The sequence below is a fragment of the Meleagris gallopavo genome, chromosome Z, assembly GCF_000146605.3.
Source record: "Meleagris gallopavo isolate NT-WF06-2002-E0010 breed Aviagen turkey brand Nicholas breeding stock chromosome Z, Turkey_5.1, whole genome shotgun sequence".
In the NCBI taxonomy this organism is placed as follows: domain Eukaryota; kingdom Metazoa; phylum Chordata; class Aves; order Galliformes; family Phasianidae; genus Meleagris; species Meleagris gallopavo.
In genome coordinates, this window is record NC_015041.2 from 21438581 (window position 1) to 21459572 (window position 20992).

The window sequence follows — 20992 nt, forward strand, 5'->3', positions numbered from 1 at the left end:
AAAAAAAAAAAAACCCCAACCAGTTATTATTTATCATGCATTCTGGCATTACTGTTTGTTAGTAAAAAACAAGTTGACAGGAGAAAACGTAGTTTAAGCTACACAAATCTTCAAAGATACGTAGGTACAACAGCATTTCCCTGGTTATCAAAAAGAAACATGTAATTTAGCCCAAAAATTATGCTAAACTGCATTTTTTCTCTAAAAATTTAAGTGTATTTAATCTGACAACATTCTGATTCAGTTCAATATAAAAATCAATTTTAAAAAAATTCTAAGAGCAAGAAAATTCAAATTTTCTCATGTTGATTGAAACAAAGTTCAATTTTGCAACCATTCTGTTTTTCAACACTGATACATTTCAAGATTGTGAAGCCTACCAAATGCAGATCAGTAAAAGCTGGAAAAAAAAAAATTGGAACTTGATGATTAAATACTAGCTTTACTCAAGCTTAAGAATCTCAGTCCACAACAACTTCAGGCATTTCAGGCCACTAGACAATAAAACATGGAGTGTAAATTTCATTAATTTCATTTAGGAAGCCAAAAATTTAAGAACCTTTAATTATAAATCTACTCAGGCACAAAGGGATAGAAATATAATGAGAATTTTGCTTAAAATTGTTACGAGCCCAATAAAAAGAAGTTATTACTATGTCAATGGTAGAAACGGTAAATATTTTAAAGGATGTTCCATGATATTCCTAAGTACTGCTGTTTATATTTCAAATACAGAAATTAAATTAATGGCAAACATACTATTTGTTTCTAATCAAGTCAGATTAAAGGATCATCCTAATCACAAAAATTCTGGAATGTTAATGCACTTCTACAAGTAGAATATTTAAGAAATGTATTACGAGTCAAGATGAAGTTTTTACCTGAAGGCTCCATAAAGTGGTCTGTACCAGCAGACAAAAGAACAAGGTGTAAAAAGCAAGAACCAGAGGATACTCAATCCAAAATCAACACCTCGAGTAGCATCAACATAAAACCAGGCCAAACATCCAAAGATATTAAGAAACAGTGTCACTGTATGGACTGCAGAAGCACAAATAAAAAAAAGCCTTAATTAAATTATGGTTATATATGAAAAGATTAACTGTTAAAGTAACACACAAAAAACTAAACATGCTGAAAATAAAACATTATCCTCTCTGCAATAATCCAACTGATTTTTATATAGTTTTGTAACTTTCAGGTAAAGTTAACATTCCCACATTTCCACGTGAAAGCATTGAATGAAAGAAATCAAGTCTTAACAGGTATATGGTGAAGATAAAACACTTAAAACTAAAAAGATGAAGAAAGAAGTTTTTACAGCAGTAATGGGTGATTCTTCTAGTATAGATATTGACTATGCACATATGCACTTTTTACTAGGCTGTTTACTTTCTCTTACAATAACTCAAGTAAATAAATACAGAGTATCAGCCTTAATATTAAAACACATGTCCACTGTTTTACCATATATTTTTAAAGACAATGCTACAAGTGATGCAAAATATATTAAACATGCTCTATTAGACATATATATTAGACATGTTCTAATTTAAAAGGAACTTTCAACATATAATCTAAATATAAAATACATCAAATGTATTTTTACCAAAAACTATCTGTCTTACATGTAGTAGAGCAAAATACCCTAGTTTGAAAATACATTGATCCATAAAACAAAAATCACGTTACAGATTAAAATTTCAACTAAAGGAAATGCATTGGCATTCTGACAGTTATTTCAAAAATGCTTTACTCCTGGAACAAAAAACACAGCAGTAGTAAGAAATACTACATTATGAAAATATTTTCATAGTATCTGATTATGAAACACTTCCATAGCATCTGGCATGGAAATTATTTTTTTTTCTGGATACTCAGAAGATAAAAATGAATTTCTGTGTCTGTTCAACAATACTCAGTGATTCAGGAGTGATTCTACCAGCTCACTGTAAAACGTGCAGCAAACACATATGTAAACACGTATGCAAACAACGCTGCAAGAAGCTGCTTAAGTCCAGAGAAATATTTTAGTCATTCTACTGTAAGGTAAGTTCAACAGAAGAACTGGTAAGATTGCAAAGATTCTGAAAAAAGTCTTCAAGGCTTTTTCCTTCATTCCCTCTCAGTTAGTACTTTAAGCAAGCCTTAAATCAACTTACTGGGAAAAAAAAAAGTGGATAAACAAAATGCCTACATCACTGCTCCAAAAATAAAGGAACTCAAAACAACTTCCTCAGAAAAATCCCTCTTTCAGAGTCACCAAAACCAGAAAAACATACTTTTAAATAAAGTGAGCTTAATTCATTTATATATCTTAGCACTGTTCCAAGAAATTCACGCTAGAATTCTGGTGTTTACTCGTCAGGAAGCACAGCAAATGATACAAACTCTTACTATACTTTCATAAATATGAGAAAACTAACTATGAGGTGGTAGTCGTCGTCTTCTTTCTAGACAATACTGGAAAACAGGAAAATCTCCTTGATTACTAGAAGCATTTGTTACTAGATGCATTTGTTCTGAGAGCTAATGCCTTCACACAAACACTACAGGAGTAGGCAGGTGTTTCCAAGTTCCGTGTAACAGTCCTAAAAATATTCTACCTCTTCAAAGACAACTCTGAGTGCTGGAATTACTTCAGTCTTTGGCAGAACTCTGCACTCATCTGGTGACTGTGACAATAAAGTCCTCACTGGGCTACATGGCAAAAAAATACGCTTTTTCCTCAGGAACCAGCTGGGCTGCCACCTTTTAACAGAATGACTTGACTGGAATGAGATATCTACGGAGAATTTTGAAGCCACAAGTCAGCTTAAAATTTAGCTTAGACTTTTGTTCCTTGTCTGTCCTGCTCTTTCTAGAAAGGAGTGGGGGACATCTGCACACGCACCTTGAAAATGACAAATATTTGCCATAGGAATAAAACAGGCTTTGATCAGCACAAGATAATTTTCATTTTGAAAATTCACCCAAACTGAAGTTTAGAAAACAAAGAATGTCTCTCAATACACAGCCCACTGGCCAACCAACACAACTCATGGATGTGTTGCTCTTCCTGAATGGGCTTATGACTAAAACAGTCACCACACACCACCACCACCACAAAACCATGAGTGGACAACACCAAGCTGTTGCAAAAAAAGGAAAAATTGTTAATAGTGTGCAGGAGTATGAGCATATACTATCAGAAGTATGAAGTTTTTTTTCTTTCTATACACAACACATTAAGACTTCAGCTAAAATACTGGACCCAATCCACACTGTCCAATTCTAGATGCTACGTAGTAAAAATGCCATAATAATTTGAAGTGGACCAAATAGCAGATATGTAAGATAACAACAAAACGATCAGAACTCTAGAAAACATGACCTACAAAAAACTGTTGAGTGAACTATGCTAGCTCACTTGAAAAAAATAAATAAGTAACTAAAGGGGACACATGCATCTTTTGTAACAACAGTAGATGACACAAGTAAGATCAGCACTGGAGAAGTAAGTTACATACTTGGAAACATCATCTAATGATAAAGACAGCAACACTAGAGCACACTTGGAAGGAGCTTATGAAGTGCCCACACTTGAAGGTATCAGGAAATGCCAAAACAAAACATCCGTGCAGATGAATACACTACTGATTGTATCCTCAGACAGCAGAATGGATGAGACAAAAGAACCGTAAATAGAAAAATATAATAAAATTTGACACCTTAGAGTATATTTCCACCATCATCTGTAGTTTAAATCATTTGCTTTGAAAATCTTGTCACAGGAGAAGAAAAAGCTCAAACAAATTACCAAGCCAAATGCCATGAAGACTTCCATAAGATTAAAGAGATCTTCAATTTTTAACTTTAAATAAGAAAAATTCCTTGAAAATTGACACTGCTCTTTTTGCACATGCAATTGTGCTGTGGGGAGTGAAACTAGAAAACTGGCTTGTGAGCCAAAGAAAGTTTGGCGTCAGGAAGTGATCAAGAGACAAATATTTCACTTCTAGCAGCATTTAAAAACAGATTTAAAAACTAGTGCCCACTGCCACACAGACAGGAAAACTGCTATTTCATCTGCAAGTCACCAAAACAGCAGTGGTAGCAAAAAAGAGAGTACAGAAACACACCATTAGCAGCTGACAGAAGCCATTACCATGTAACCGCTATAGTCCAAAAAATAAAAAAATTAAAAAAAAAAAAAAAAGACACACAGTGAAAAAAGAAAAAAGGGTGGCTCTTTCCAGGAGGAAAAAAAAGATGCGTGCAAAGAAAAAAACCACATCAAGGAACCAGATGACTGTGACTTCTGGTAGAAGCAGAGAAAATATGGATGAATTCACAGGAATAAGGATACAAGCAGGTTTGTATTTTCATGAGATAAGGTATGCACAGATCCGAAACAGGAAAAAAACAGTTTCTTCAGATACACAATGGCCAAGAAAAAGTATTAAAATTGGCACTAACCAAACCAACACAGAAACACACTAAATGACATGTTCTTACAGCTGCTAAAAAAAAAAAAAAAAAAAGGACAGGAAAACAACTTTACAAAGTGCAGAGCAGTCAGTACCAGATTTATACCTAGGCCTTAAAAGTCCCAGGAAGTTCTGAAAGAGGATAGAATAGAAAGTACAGTAACAAGCAGAAAGTAGTCGGTTTGCTGTGGTGACTGCCTCCACCAAGAAATGTAGCTATTGTAATAAGATATGAGCTAAACTACATAGATATCAGCCCTAAAACCCTAAAGCAGTCAGCCCTGAAGTATTCAACGATCTCTTTTTAGACTCAAATAGATAATCTATCTTTCTTTACTATGCTCATTTCCCTCCTTAGTAATCCTTAAGTCAGAGAGTAGGAGATCTAAAGAAAGACAAGAGAAAGAGGATTCAAAACCACAGTTTCTTAAGAAGAAAATCAGTAATCTTATGAGTGCAGAACTCAAATATATTTTGAAATTCTATATTACTGCTTTCTTTATGTATTGTAAGAAGGAGAAAAGAAAAACAATATTCAAATTCTTACCGACCAACTGAACTTGTGTTTAAAAAACACGGGACTTTCAAAATCCAATTCTGAAAGTGGCCACAGCTAGCATCTTAACATTCTTGAGCCCTTAACCTTTCCTTTGATATAAATCTGAAATGCCTGTCTGATTCTTGAGAATGACTAATCATGTGTTCTACCTACAATGGACTTATGTTAATGATTGATGACCCAGCAATGAAAACAGCAAGCAGGTGTGTGGAATTGATGAATTGAATGAGGTGGAATTGATTTAATGTTCACTACTCATTTTACAAGTTTCATACACATACTTCAATCATACTAACAGCTGTATGGGAACTGTTAGGTCACGGCCTGAACCAGCGATTGAGCACACCTGGTGGGGGGCATAGCCAACCCTGAGAGCACAGGTGGAAGCAATTCACCTGTGTGATTGGAAGGCATAAATCATAGCTCCATTCCTCCCTAACCGCATTTAAGGGCTGGCAACCACAAGGGAAGGATCTCTACTTGGAGACTGTGTCCTTTGGTGTGTTTGGTGATCCCTGATCCTTGCAAAGGGGTAGAATGTCATTTATATATTTGGTTCATTCAGCATTTCCTCAAAACACACTGTCTGAATGAGGGCAACATACGAATAATAATACTAAATTATACTAAAATACTAAAACTACACAGAATTGTAAGTATGCATATTAAAGCAAATGGATATTACACTTTTTAAATCACAGTATACTAACACCAACCATGAATTGTGAACCATGTATTATTCATATAGAGATGTACAATTTCTTCATATACAAATTGATTTTAAAAATAGTAAAATTATTTCTAAGGTAACAAATGGTCAAATATTGATTTATGATAATAATGAGATTTAAAATAGAATACAATATATAATGCAAAACTGCTTTAGGATAAACCTTTTATCCCCAGGGAAGTTTCTATGAAATAATTCAGTGTTTCTAAAGTCAAAATTAACAAAAAGGTTTCATTTAAATATTTGATTTCTGGATTTTAAAAATATATCATCACAGATGTTGCAAAAACCAAAGTAGGAAGCGTGATCATCAAGTCTGAATTAGCGATTTGTTTCTTCTTTAAAAAAAAAAAAATACTTACACATCCACAAGTAGTACATAATTTTTACAGTCTTCTGGAATTCTACAGGAATGTCTACAGAGAAGTCCTGGTAGAAACATGGGCCCACTGGAAAATTCTCAGGAAGAGGTGGCCAGTTATTTTTTCTACCTGCAAATAATAATTAAAAAAAAAACAGAAAAATACATTATAATACAAGTTCAATCTCTCTATACTAGAAAAAGAGATTATAGATAGCTAAGGTTACCAAAACCCAAGAGTTTTATTACCAATCCTAACACAAATTTTAGAAATAAGATACGATGAAATTCAGACAGATCAAGAAAATGACTGTATTATATCTATTTTATCTATGTAAATGCCTAAGCAAGCACCTGATAGTTCCTATAAAGGACCAAGAAAAGAAACACTGAAAAAAAATCTGTAAGCTTTGGTAAGAAAAACAAATTTTCAGGGCTTATTATCCTGTAAATGCACGTTTCTCCAAGATGTGCTATACTCACCTACTCATTTTGTTGAATACAAAGGCCAGAGATAGAAATGCCATCTTAATTCTCAGAATCCTGGCATTTTTAACATCTGGCTATCTCTAAAACTTTTAACTAGTTCCCAATACAGTTTATAGTCAAAGTATTGCTTCAAGCCCATAAAAGTTGAGAAAAGCAGCTATTAAAATTCTCTCAACTACAAGAAGATGCCCCTACAGCACTAATTACATTTTTATATAAATTTTTCAGACACAGTCAGGACTCAAAGACAACACAACCTTTTATTCCTGCATGCTGATCTATTGGGATAAACACACACAGATTCAGAGATCCAGCTGAGATAATTCTAACATTCACCACATTTCAAATCCTGTATACAACAGATATGTAAATCACCACATTCAAAAAGGGGAGTTAAAGACAAAATTAAATGTATCTTTATTTGAAATTCTGACAATGCTTTGCATGCAAATTTCATCAACTACAGCTTCACTAGTGTTTCACCTAGCAGAAAAGCTAGCAAATCTTACATACTTCTACAATGAAATAAATTCTTTCCTCACTCAACATACGATGAAGTTGGCAGTTCTGTCCACAGAACTCCTAAACAGTGAGGATCTGCTGAAAGTCTGCCTCTTCCATTGGAGGTTTATTCACCTAGGCTTTTAGAGCTGATGATTTATAATGAGAACATACAAAAGTTAATCAATTAATATGCCCATTTGTTTTAAAAACTACTATGAAGTTTCTTCTATAAAAAATATTGATAAAAATTCCGATCTTTATTTGGCAGTATATGATTGTTTCTCTCAGTTTCAAGAGTAACAGAAAAACTCAGATATATAATCAAATAATTCAAGTTACTAATAATGCTATTTGATATGCTTTTACAACCCAGCACGAGTTTTCAACTAAGACGGCAAGACAGCATAGTAAGATGGTTTGATATTTTATATATCATTATTTTAAGATACTCATGTTCCAGTACTGAATCATAAGCAAAGATCTAGCTCAGATTTATTTAATTCAATACAACATTACTACCTCACCTCAAGACCTGTGAACATAACTGCACTCGTACTGTGGGCGTGTCACTGAAGATATCCCAACCAGCTTCATGAAAGTACACTGATGGATTTTTTTAAGACATACCCAAATGAACAAGCTGGAATAAGAAGCAGCACACTTCAGCCAGCTCACAAGCAGTACTGCACAAGATGTGAACAGAGAAGACCAAAGGTGTGGAGTTGAGCAGACCTACCAGGCTTTAAGATCTTAGAACTGTAGGTCAGCTGTACAGGATGAGTGTCTGAGATTTGCATTTAATTCAGAATGGTGGCTGCATATATCTACAGTATGATTACAGAATGCTCTATCCTGCAATCAAGACACCCCTCCAGCATTTCCAAAGCAGTTAGAATCAGAGCACGAAAGAAAAATAAAAGGAAGAGAGTATTTTTCTCAGTCACAATGCACAATTCACACTTTGCAGCATCTTTTACTTGGGCATTTGCTAAAAACTCAGCATTCTCCTTAAAGCTTCAGGAGCTCTCATTTCTGTTTAGCCTTCATGAGTAATCCTCTAGTTTCTTACACATTCTTTAAGCACTTCAACGTCAACAACTGAACCAGGTAAAACAATAAATACTACTTAAAAATACTCTGAAACACACATCAGGTATTAGACTTCTATTCCCTGAAACAGAGATGAAAAAGAATAACATTGTCACAAAAGACAAAAGAATAAAGCAATCAATTCAGACCAACAATGCAAGTTACTGAAATTATATGAAGGGTAATATGGAGAAGGAAATGCAAAAATAAACCAAACAATCATTATGTTGGAGGACAGGCAGAGATTTAATGAAGACAATGAAAAGAGTACGTACAGAGAAAATAAAAATGGTTTTATGAAGGGAATGTGACTCTTTTTGTAAGATGATCTTAGTGGTATACAACATGCTAGAAAATGAATTTGAATTACTATGTGATTATACATATAGAGATATACAATTTTATTTCCAAAGGAACAAATAAAACCTCAGAGAATCATGTGGAAATAAAATGGACAGAAATCAAGATGCAAGTGAAAAGACCACACAAAAGTCATCCTTGCACAAAGTGTTTTGGGGTATTCTTATAATTTCAGTCTAAATTTATTCCTTCTGAAAAGGAATAGCATCCTCAGCTAAATGTTCAGTTAGGAGAATATATCCATCTTCTCATTTGTGAAATTGCCGTATGAAAATTGACAGTGTTAAGCAGCACAGTTACAATTTGTAGCAAAATGAGATGCAGATCTTGATTATGGATTCTGAAGTTTCATATCAAAGATTAATACTAGATACATTCTTTCTGCTATTTGCATAAATATTATACCCAGAACATAGTAGAAGATAAGAAAATGCTACAAAACTGAGATGTTCTACAGTTATAAATACAGAGGAGAAAAAAAAGACATTCTACAGATGAGGTTACTCCTGTAAACGTTCCACTTCTATTAAAAAGAATTGCTTGGAGATTAGAATAAAAATAACTGACAGCTGAGGCTAATATATAACAAAGGCCACATTTAATATTACTGCTGTAAAAATTTGCACTGTACAAGCCAGTTTTTACTGAATTGTATGAACTGTTCCAAAGGAGATGAATTTTCCAGAAGAGATTATAAAAAACTTTTTAGATCTGTTTTACAATGTAACTATAAAGCAAAAACAGTTGTTTAGAAAAAATTAAATTCTGCAATTAAAAAACAATTTTCATGCATACCCCCCTGCTGGTTGAGATTCTGCATTTCCCTTTCTCTGCGATCCAGTTCAGCAGCTTTTCTTTCCAATTCTTCTTGACGCTTTAGTAGTTCTGCCTGAGCCAAGGCATGCTCCTGAACAAAACAGACAACATTAGATATTGATTATGTACAAAAATAAATATTCTAAGCCTACTTCACATAATTAAGCATTTCCAGTTCTGCATATGAGTTACTCCGTATTGCATGAAGTAACTGTTTATGTTAAAGCACAGTTAATTTTCATAAATCAGCAGAAAAACAATACTTATTTATAGAAGACTGTTCCAGAAGCATGTTACATAATTATATTTAAAAGAAATCTAGTGCCTGAAATTTATAGACAAACCTTAGCAATTTGAGTGTAAGCAGGTGGTTCTTCTGTTGGTTTCATTATTGCTGGCTGAGTACTGGGTACATTAGACATTTTCACATTTCCTGGAGGAGCCTAAGAATACAAGAGACAGTTATAGGGAAACAGTCTCCTATTCTAATAACCATCCTTTTATTAAGTCAGTAAGATTTAACACAATTGTTCTAAAGGAAGTGTTACTGATAACCTGAAAATCTGATATGCTGCCTGCAATATTTATTACCTCTAGCAAAAAAGATAAATATATTCTATGATGCAGTGTTTTGCTTGGTTGTTTTTACACTGCACTACTTTCCACAAACACAAAGAATTTTAGTGATTACTAGAAAGTAAATGAAATTCTAATTTTGTTCAGAAATGGGTATGGGAAAGGACAGTTATTATGAGAGCTGTTGGATTTGCCAATGATCTCATGCTCAAACATTATGTCATCTGTAGTAACATCTTCCAGAACTTTCTACTTAACAAAGGCCTAAACTACCTGCTTACCTGGAAACAATCCACTGTATTAAATGTTCAAATTCAGGAATCGTAACACATTGTTTAACTATCCCAGTAGCACTTAGTGTAGCACCTAGTTTCAGGTACCTGTGTTTCAAGTATTGGTCATTTTCCATTTAAAAAAAAAAATTCACAAAAATTTTTTGGATGATCAGGATTAAAGCTCAGATAGCTGTTTTTCTTTGTATTTCTTTTTGACATCTTTGGCTTTCACATCTCTCATGTTAACCAATGACTACAAAACCAAGGAAATAACTATTGCCTCAAGTTCACATCATAGTAGAGCTACATTTTCATAAAAAATTCAGTTGATTTTTTTTTTTTTTAATATGCTTGGGGAGAAAAGTACAATTCACACCTATCTTTGTGTAGAGCTTGCAGTATAAAAGACTTTGCTATTCTGTGATCTTGTAAGACACAGGACAATAGTAAGACTAAAATCAGTAACAAAAATATGGTGAGGAGTGTGAATAAAATACAAAAAGCAGAAATCAACTAAGTACCACTAATGTGGGAAATCATAATCTGGTACATTTTGTATGCACTTTTTCTAATCATCTTTTGAAATACACTTCAATACTTTGAAGAGAAATCAGCATGATAGGAAATTCCACCTCTATATGTAATACTGCAACATAATTTTGAAATGCTGGAAACAACTATCTTTATACATTAGCTTCTAACAAAAAGAGATATCAGAGGTCTCATTTTCTTTCAGAAATAATCAGTGACTTAAACTTTTCATCCTTATAAAGATTATTCATCATTTTAGGATAACAGATTTGGTTAAAGACTGTTAATACCGCTGCTCCTTATGTTGGAGCATTCTACAACAACAGCAAAAAAAGGTCTTTTGCACGAGAAATCCTATGAAAACCAGGTAACTACCAAGAGTTTTATCTTCTACTTAAACATAACACTCTGCACAAAAACCTACTGAACAAAAACTCCATACATTATGTGCTGTACAACTGCACAATGCTAAAGAAGCCCCCTCCCCCAGAAGTATGACTATTATAGCTCTGCAGCCGAAGTAATTAAAGACCTTGAAAGCATAACTGATAGGAGCTGTCTGCTAGACGATGGACCACCTACAGTCTCCATAATGATTCCAACAGCCTTTCAAAGGCACCTGTAATACTGTTTAAAACTGGATTGGTAGACCAGAAAATATTTGAACAATGAATTCAAAGATGCTTATCCTTTAAAGATACATCATCGAAACAGCCTGCAGTGCTGCTAATGACTGGAGCGCTTACATATGCTTATAAGTAAAGGAACTGGTTTTAATGCTCACTGAAGACATACAGGCTCTACTCTATGCTAGCTATAATCACCTATACAGCTTTTTGCTGTTTACTATGCATATAAGGACAGTTGTGAAAAAAGTTGGCAACCGAGGTAAAGGCCTGTGCTCCATGGAAAAAATGAGACAGAAATAGTAATTTGGAGCTGTGGATATGCAGCCTGGAATCTTGGTGCAAATAAACTGACAAGGGATAACTGCTACCACATCCAACAGTCTCAGACTGTGGACTCCTCTGAGACTCTCCCTCCACCTGGGGAATCTCCTACTGGTAGAGCCCAGTGCATCCACCTCAGTATCCTGAGGGCTCTCTGTTTTAGGCTGATGAAAGGTTTGTAGCAAGGCTGAACACGTACTCAAGGTCCACAAAAATACACACCCGTTCTGAGGACATTAATATGGCCAACTAGCTAGCCACGCAGGGCGCTAACTTTCTTAAACAACATCCCCACAGAACACTGACAGGACTATGGTAAAACACAGATACGCACAACAATGTGCCATTCCTCCCCTCTCAGAAGAAAGAGCAAGTTAATACTGCGGACATCACTACCTGGAGGCATAACCACAGCTACTGGCACCTAGTTCACTCACTCCAGTCTCTTGAGCTGCTGGTTCCCAGACCTTGCAGCATAGAGGCAGCTGAGTGAAATGTTACAAAAAAATAGTTAAGAGGGAATTTTTTAAAAGCTGCAGTCATTAGATACAGGGTTCTCCCAGTTGTTTGTACTTACAGACTGTCCCTGTCTGATAAGAATGCAAGAAAGAAAACAACAACAAACCCAAAGCCTCTTACGCTTAGATTTTTGTCCTCTGCCTGGCCAATAAATAAATGGAATCATCTTGAATTCTATGAAAAGCTTTCTCTGAAGTATGACAGCTGTCACTTTTCTTTCCTCTAGTGCAAGGCCAACTGAGGTACATTCCAGTTCACACTTTAGCAACTTTCCATTCCAGTTTTCTTAATACTCTGCCAAATACTACCTCGATTCTGGCAATTTATTACTGCTCTGCAGCCTATTTTATTGAGTATTCAAGTTTAAGACACTTCCTTTGATTTCCTACTTGTAAGAAATCATTCATCAAGCTTTTTCCTACATCATTAACTTCTATCCGTATTCTTATAACCTTAAAGATGGTGGAAGCTTCTTCCTTCTAGGAAAGAAAGTTTCTCAATTAATTCTGTTAACAGTTAAGGCAACTATTTTGCCTTAGAGCTTGTCTTAGAGTTTCATGCTTACTTGCCAGAGTTTAAACTCTTTAAATTTTCTTTAGAAATAACCTCTGTGTTTCCAAATGCTGTCTAACCCCAGGAGCACACTTACTGTACACTTACTGTTTAATTCAAAATCAGCAAAAAGTCAATATGATTTGTCTCCTCTCAGGTGGCATCTAAATGGATGCTGACTCTCCTATACTTTTATCTTCAAGCTAGAGTAATGCTATTGAACACTCATCACTTATTATCACTTGCTGCAGCTAGTGCACAGTGTAGGAAAACAATGAAGGAAGAGTTTGTAAGAGAGTCAGAGGTGATGAGGAAAAAGAAAAATCACATATCTGCTTCTACTAATTACTTCTCACTGGATATCTCTATCTTCTAGACTGCTATAAGTTAAGAATAAAATTCCAACACAAATCACATTCTGGCCAACATCTTCATAAGCTACAGCTAGTTATGTTAATAGAGGATTTCTTCAACAAGAACAGAAAGAACCACGCGCATTTTTGTACACTACTGTATCATAATAATTACTCGTGTTATCATAATTTGCATATAGGGAAATGAACTTAATTATTCCAATGTACCTGCAATGGAGGAGGCTCAGAATTGCTTTAGTGTATTTTTCTAGTTTATTCTTCAAAGACTAACTCTATGTGTTATCATCACAGGCATTAAAACCCATCTTTTGCAGGTAAATGGAGAAAGTATTGTAAACATGAAACCATTTAAAACACAGGTTGCACTAACTCTTCCTATTAAACTAAGAACTCATTTCTATACCTCCAATCAAAGCTAAGAAGCAATGAAGAAAAGTCCCACAGCTACTCAGAATCAAACAACCAGAATATCCAGCTGCCCTGGAAAAAAATCAAAGCTTTAAAGTTCCAGAGTTTCTTAGAAGCCATAAATATGACCTCAAGCATTAGCACAATACTACTAATCTGGAGGACTGCATAGCCTGAAACAGAAGTCCTGCTAGCATCGAAGATCTTTCATTACTGGACCATCACCAGCAGTAATGAGACAATACAGAAGAGAAGGGTAAACTGCTATTTGCAGTACAATATTACCTGGAATCACTTATCTACTTCATAGCAGCACAAATATATTTTCCCTTCAAATGTTTTTTCTAATGTTCAGCAATTAGTGGAGAAACAGAAGTTCAATAAAGCGCATACAGGGCAAACAAAAAAGTAGGGAGAACAGAAATTAAGCCTTAACGTAAACAGGGTACTCAAGAGTGTTCCTTCATACATGTAAACAAAATGTTCTGAGAAGTCAAAGTAACCGCTGATTAGCTTGTAGACAAAGCAATAAGACTGAGAGTTCTGTACACAGTTATTAGAAGGTTATTCCACAAGCTCATTCTGTATTACTTTCCAGGTACAGATTAAGCACAGGTTTTCTCTAACTACCACCTCTTATAAAATCAGCTCAATTAAGAATTTAGCTAACTTCATCTTGAAAGTCCAAAACAATCCCAATAAAATCCCTTCTGGAACATTAGCTTACAGTAAGTTCTTCACAGTTTCATGTGGTAAAGCATTCACAAGTTGTTGCACAGAAAAATTACGTAAAATGGCAAAGTACTGTAAAAATATTCTCATGAGACACCATCTTCTCATAACACCTGGAGGTGTTATGAGACACCATCTTCCTCCCAACTGGAGGAAGAACAACTGCTGCACAGCCAGAAAGCCCTTTTGCCAGTTGCGTACATTCAACTCTTCCTTCTGTATATGACTACTGGCCTACCTGTGAATGTCTGATATTGCCAAAAATCTGTCAGAACCAATTTTGCTCCTTTGTGCACAGGACAGTACTAATAAATAAGCAGAACAGCATATTCTTTTTTCCTGTGTTATTTTGGCTTTTATAGACACAGGATTTCCAGTACTAAAAACGCTGAGACAGCTTTGAAAGCAATGCCAGATTCACACACTAGTTATCAAGTAACTAGCTAGCTATTCACTATTAGAACTGTCAAGCACTGGAAGACGCTGCACAGCAGTATCACATAAGACCTCCATCCTTTGATACATTCAAAATTCAGCAGGGTAAGATAAGCTAAGCAAAGTGGTATACTGACTCATTTTGATTAGACGGTTGAAGAATGACTTCCAGAGGTCCACTGCAACCTGTGAGATGGTGTTTACCGGTTGTTTTTCCAAGTGCTACCGGGGATTTGGGTACGGAACAGAAATATCTGACTGACAGCGTGGATGAGACTGAGGAGGCGTTAGCAGAGAGAAACATAGCCAGAAATTACTTTTTGTAAGGACTTAACACTAACTACTCAGACTGGTATTGCAAGAACTGCACTGACCTCTGGCCATCACTGGATAATAACCTATCTTACACAACCAACAGTTGGCCAAGGGAACTGAGTTGTCCGTTTCTATAGAGACTTTACTACACAGATCCATCCATAGTCTTTCATCTTGACAGACAAATACTACAAGGTACTTGTATCTTGAAATTCAACCCAAAGCTTTTCATGGCTATCCCAAACTGTACTTACTAGATAGATTTTTATTTCAGTGTTTCACTGTCAAAGTTGTAATGAGCAAAGAAGCAAATGAATATGACCTTCCTTGAAGGCAATAGGCTGGCAAGAGATGAATGCTAAAAAGAACATCCCTTAAGCACATCTCTCCATAAGCCTGAAGTACTACATTTATCAGTGAGACAAAAACTTTCAAAAGAAGTCAGTTGTAACTAACTGATTGGTCTGGTTTTATGTTCTCTGCTGGGATGACAAAACAGGGGGAGCTATCCAGGAATTTACTGAATATATGCCTCTAAAAATAGAGCACTCTTCTAATGATTTTTTCAGATTTTTAATATATATATTTCAAAGTGCATGCTATATCCAAGCTAAGAAAACTGATGAAATCTGTGATGCTACAAGTCAGGAGAAAAAAAAAGTCTGGGCTTATGTAATATTGCTGCATGTTGTATCTACATCTCATTTAAGAGATGAACCAAACATGCTCAAAAAAAGGTGGTTTCAGTCTAGCACTCTAATACTATATGACACCTTGCCACTGTGCTGCCAAGACAGGGATACCAATATCCCTGAGTGGCACTTCCAAGATCTGCCACAGGAAATACAAGCCTGAATTTGAAAAATATAGTATTTTATTGTTGGAAGTTATATTGATAGATAGTAATTGTCCATACATTAGACAGATTTCACACAAGATCTTCACTGTCAGAAATAATCACTTAAAAACATTACAGAATCAAATCTATTGAGAGAAGACAACGTAGAAACTACACAAATTGCAGGCAATGCTGTGTTTCTCAGGAATAAATTACTCCTTTTATAACAGTAAAACTATTCATAGTCTGAGGATTATTAGTTAAATTCAATGTTTTATGTGAAAAAGATACTTTCTTTGTATGCCACACTCGGATGTTTTAAAGAACTGAAAAATTCAAAAAAGCACAAAGGACAGACTACCAGAAACATCACTGAACAGAAGAAAAAGTTTTGTTTTGGGACCCTTTGAGGAAGCCACATTCCTCAAGAGATCAAAACTCACTCAAGCCCACAACGTGTCCTTCAACTACCCTTCAAATTGCTGCAGTTTAACCCAGCAGCTGGTTGAGCACTACACTGCTTTGCTCACTCCCTCCTTCCCCAGTGAGAAGGGAAGAGAATCCATAAAAAAAAAGAAGTAGAACTCATGGGTTGAGGTAAAACTATTTACTAAGATAAAGATTAATAATTATGACATTTATATATTAGCATATATAGCAGTTAAGTCAGTCATCTTAAGTCTGTTCCCGCCCATCTCCTTGGACCCTTTGCTGAAAATGGCCTTGGCTCTAGACAGAATGGCCTTGTCTAGCAGACAATTATGTGTCTAGTATGTTATCAACATTGCTTTTCTCCCAGAACCAAAACATGGCATCGTATCAGGCATTCTGAAGAAAACCATTCTATCCTACCTGAACTAGAACTCAAATACTTTGCAGACGGTATGTCCTTACAGATCTCCCGTTATCTCCAGCTAGCTCTTCACATATTTTACATAACTGTTTCAAATTCTGAAAGCAATACCCCACAAATCTTACCTAAAATGTTCAACAGCATACTCAAGAAATAAATATGCTTACTGTTCTCGAATCAGAGAAAGGATTGTACTCATCTAGTCCAGGGGGAACATTTCTTGTCACTTGAGTAACCGAAGGATCCTAGAACACAAGACAATTCTGTAAATGCACATATAAGAAATGAGAAAACACATCATATCACATAAAATTTAGCTTTTGTTTAACAAAAAGTTATTTTCACAAAAAAATACAAAAACTTGTAAATATCCACCTCTTCCTCTAAGCCTGACATCATTCTATTCAGAGCTTCTTCCAAATCTAGATTAACACAAACTCCATCTGTCATGCATTTAATTCATAAGGAAAAAATGCTCTCAGCAGAGAAGGGAACAAAACTGCACGCTGCTATTTTGATTGTTGGTCTCCACAACTATACAACCAACAAAGAGTACAACAGAAGAAAAAGCCTGGTTTAACTTTGGGTTTTCCCTACTTAGAAGTCCCTACAGAACCTCCAGGAGTAGGAAAAGCACTTAAGAAAAATGATGCTGAGGAAACAATGCTCCACAACAGAAAGGCACCTTTGCTTCAGCTTCTACCTGAACTGGTAGGTTTAGGAAAAAGGGGCTTTTTTTTTTTCCTCTCCAAACAACTGCACAATGAGGAACACAGCTTAATATTTAGCTTTTTAAATTAACTGCAGGAGTTAAACATTCCTGCAGTAGAGATAGGCAGGCTTGGTTCTGCAGAAGTACCCACTTATCAGAAACCAGACTTCATTTTCATATAAATAAAAATTGTACTTACTCCATGTGGTCCTTTGTTCCATATATGTAATTTCTCTGGTTTAAACTAAGGTTTTTTTATTTTCAGATACTAAGAGTGGATGAAAGGGGCTAGGTTGTTTTTTAATTTGAAATTAAGAAATCTACTTAGTCTATGTATCAGTTTCAGTTATGTTTACACAAAATAAACTTACAGTATTTCATATGTATAGCAAGTATAAGCAAATATCTACAGCACTTTGGTTTATTTTATGTGCACATAAACATTTCCTTATTTTCAGTCCAGCTAAACATCAGAAAAGCTAAAGCTGATTAAGATTGGGAAGAAGATTAAGTACTCATATTTTTCTATTTTACATTATACATTTTTAGTTATATTTCCTTCTAAGATAACTAAATTTAAGCCCCTTATATGAAATACTAAAGAAATACTTCAAGTGTGGCTTATTCTACACTTAGGTAAATATATAAACTATTGAACTATTGGAAAATAAATTCTAGCTTCTTAGATGCAGCATCCACTATAATACTAACTTTATGTTGACAGTAGCTGCTTTATCTGAAATGTAGGAATAAGTCTAGTTTTATGGTCTTCAGTCTATTTTTTCCACTAAATGTAGTCACAGACATTAAAATAAGAGGCATTTTAAAACTTCACCTATAAAAAGACAAGAAAAGTATTGCTTCAAAAATAAATTATATTGGATATTTTAATCAAATGTGTGTATATTTACATAAAAACTACTGTTTCTGTTCATATAGAATGCTACCACTTTTGGCTAAAGCATACATTTAGCTGCAAAGCAACATTTTAAAGTGACTCAACATGAGTCAACCTTTAAGTGACTAAAAAAATGTTACGTTACAATTAAAATCCTCTTTCCTGCATTTGACTTATGCAATAATTAGTGAATTTAATAATTAATCCTGGTGACAATCTCCCCAACAAGTTCACCATATTTTTAGTCTTCATCTTATGAATGCACTGTTTCAAGTACAATCTCATGAAGTCTTGCATGAACTAACAAAGTAACTAACTTCATGTAACATGTCCCTTCTTTAAAGGACTAGCACAAAATACCATGCAGCTGAACAACAAAAGCAAGTGAGAATATACAGGAGAGAACATCTGTTGTCAAAGTTTGAACACAAATCATTTGAAACATTCAATTAAAAGACAAATGAAAAATTTGACACCTGAGCATCAGTTTACTTGCTAGTGCAAGATCTTTATGAAAGAGCTTAAAGTGAATACAAATAAGGCAACATCATAATTCAATACATTTGAATTATGGGATTGTAGAGAGTTTTATACATCTGAAAACTATTATCTTACTCAGGTGGGTTGACCAAAGCGTGCAGTTAAGCTCCCACCCAGTTGCTCACTTCTTCCCCACTGTGATGGTGGAGGGACCAGACAGGCAAAAGAAACTTGTCAGTGTCAAGGTAGAGAGTAAATGAGGGAACAGGGAGAGGAAAAAAAAAAGAAAAACACACAAATGATGCAAGGGCAATCACTTGCCATCCTCATCCTCAAGAGGGATACCTAGCCAGTATCTGAGTAATGGTTACTTTGGATTCCTTTCCATATGCTATTGCTGAACATGAAATACAGGGTATGGACTATCTCTTTTGTCAGGCAGAGTCAGCTGTCCTGGCTGTGTCCCCTCTCTGCCATTTGTCCACATCCCCAGACTCCTCTCAGCAGAGAAGAGTAAGAAACAGAAGGCCATGATGCTGTGCAAGAGCTGTTAAGCAGCATCAGAAACACCACTATGTTACCAGCACTGTTTTGTTCCAAATCTAACACACAGCACCAAACAGACTGCTAAGAGAAAAATTAACTCACTTGAAACCAGAACTATTCTAGCCTTTAAATAGTATAAACCCTAATAGCATAATGTGCCCTAATCACAGAAAGGCTTGGTCTGGAAGGGACCTTAAAGATCACCCCAGGTCCAACCCCCATGTCACAGGCAGGGCTGCCAACCACCAGATCTATCTGGCCTTGAGCACCTCCTGTGATGAGGCATCCACAGTCCCTCTAGACAACACATTCCAGTGTCTCACCATCCTGAGTAATAAAATCTCCTCTTAATATCCCTAAATGTAGATTTCCCTACTTTTAGTTAAAACTATTTCCCTTTGTGCTATCACTATCAGATCATGTAAAGTTGCTCTCTCTCTCTCCTATTTATGAGCTCCCTTCAAGTACCAGAAAGCTGCAATGAAGTCTCCCCAACGCTCTTTCTCCAAGCTCAATAAGCATAGCTCCCTCAATCTTCCATTGCAGGAAACAAGCTCCAGCCCCTCCTGGCCTCTTCTGGACCCACTCCAACAGCTCTATGTCCTTCTTGTTCTGGAAGCCCCATTCCTGGACGCAGTACAAAAGGGACGGTCATTTCCATCTCCCTGCCAGTCACCAATTTTTTAATGCAGCCCAGGGTACTGCAGGCCTTCCAACCTACAAATGTACACTGCTGGTTCTCAGCAAACTTCTCATTCACCACAACCCCCAGTTCCTTCTCCACGGGACTTTCACTCATGCTTTTAGTATAGTATTACTTCAACAAATGCTCTCAAATCATTGCCTTTTCCAGTGCTCAAGTGTAGACACAGATGAAACTATAGATAGCTGGCCATCAGCCATGAACAAGACGACAAAATTATTAAACTCAAGCAACAATTTGATTTAGTTGCTTCAAAAGCACACTTCAACACTCGTGTGATTCATCAGTGCATTCATTACTAACCAAATAACTGTTTTAACTAGAATATCACAGACTCTTGAGACAGTCACTGTACAGAAGCAGATTTCAAAAAAAACCAGGAGTGGTCACATCAAATTTTGAAAGGCTGTCTACATTTACAAATTAGATATGCAAACAATGAATGTCTGATGAAAAAAAAACCTTTCTTCTTCAAGTATTTCAGAGATGAATGGGGGAAGAACTCTCAGATCTCTTCACACTGATTGTGACATTCTAACACTAATTTATAAGAATGACAGGAAATCCTTGCTCACTGAACTAAACAAGCTCACTACACCAAACGCCTTAGTTCTAGAAACAAGTTGTATGCATAAACACTCTATCTAGTCTTTCTAGCAGAAACCCATTCTGCTTTTAGAATCAACAATTGCTGCACTTCTGCCAGATACTGCAGCTACTGGACTGTTCTGAACATTCACAGTACAGTGAAGTATTGATGCCTGCAAGAGCTACATTTCATACTTCAAGTACTTAGAATACTCTGAAAAGATCAGACCTGACAACCCAGAGAACACAAAGGCTTACCATGCACCTTCTCACCTTACACTCATTACATCTCACTTCAAAACTAGAGTGAATGCCTATTCATCTAGATGC

At 35.6% G+C, this 20992-nt stretch overlaps 1 protein-coding gene across 1 annotated transcript in view; it reads right to left on the reverse strand.

The window, feature by feature from the left end:
• The window catches only part of SCAMP1 (secretory carrier membrane protein 1), a 29288-nt gene extending 9118 nt beyond the window's left edge, over window positions 1-20170 (reverse strand). Inside the window, exons 1-6 of the mRNA XM_031557259.1 lie at window positions 19958-20170; window positions 16903-16980; window positions 9722-9820; window positions 9357-9468; window positions 6121-6249; window positions 882-1041 (exon numbers count right to left, since the gene is read on the reverse strand). Of these exons, the coding sequence (XP_031413119.1) occupies window positions 882-1041; window positions 6121-6249; window positions 9357-9468; window positions 9722-9820; window positions 16903-16980; window positions 19958-20170 (791 nt within the window). The remainder of the gene's footprint in view (window positions 1-881; window positions 1042-6120; window positions 6250-9356; window positions 9469-9721; window positions 9821-16902; window positions 16981-19957) is intronic.
• Between the last annotated feature and the right edge of the window lie 822 nt (window positions 20171-20992).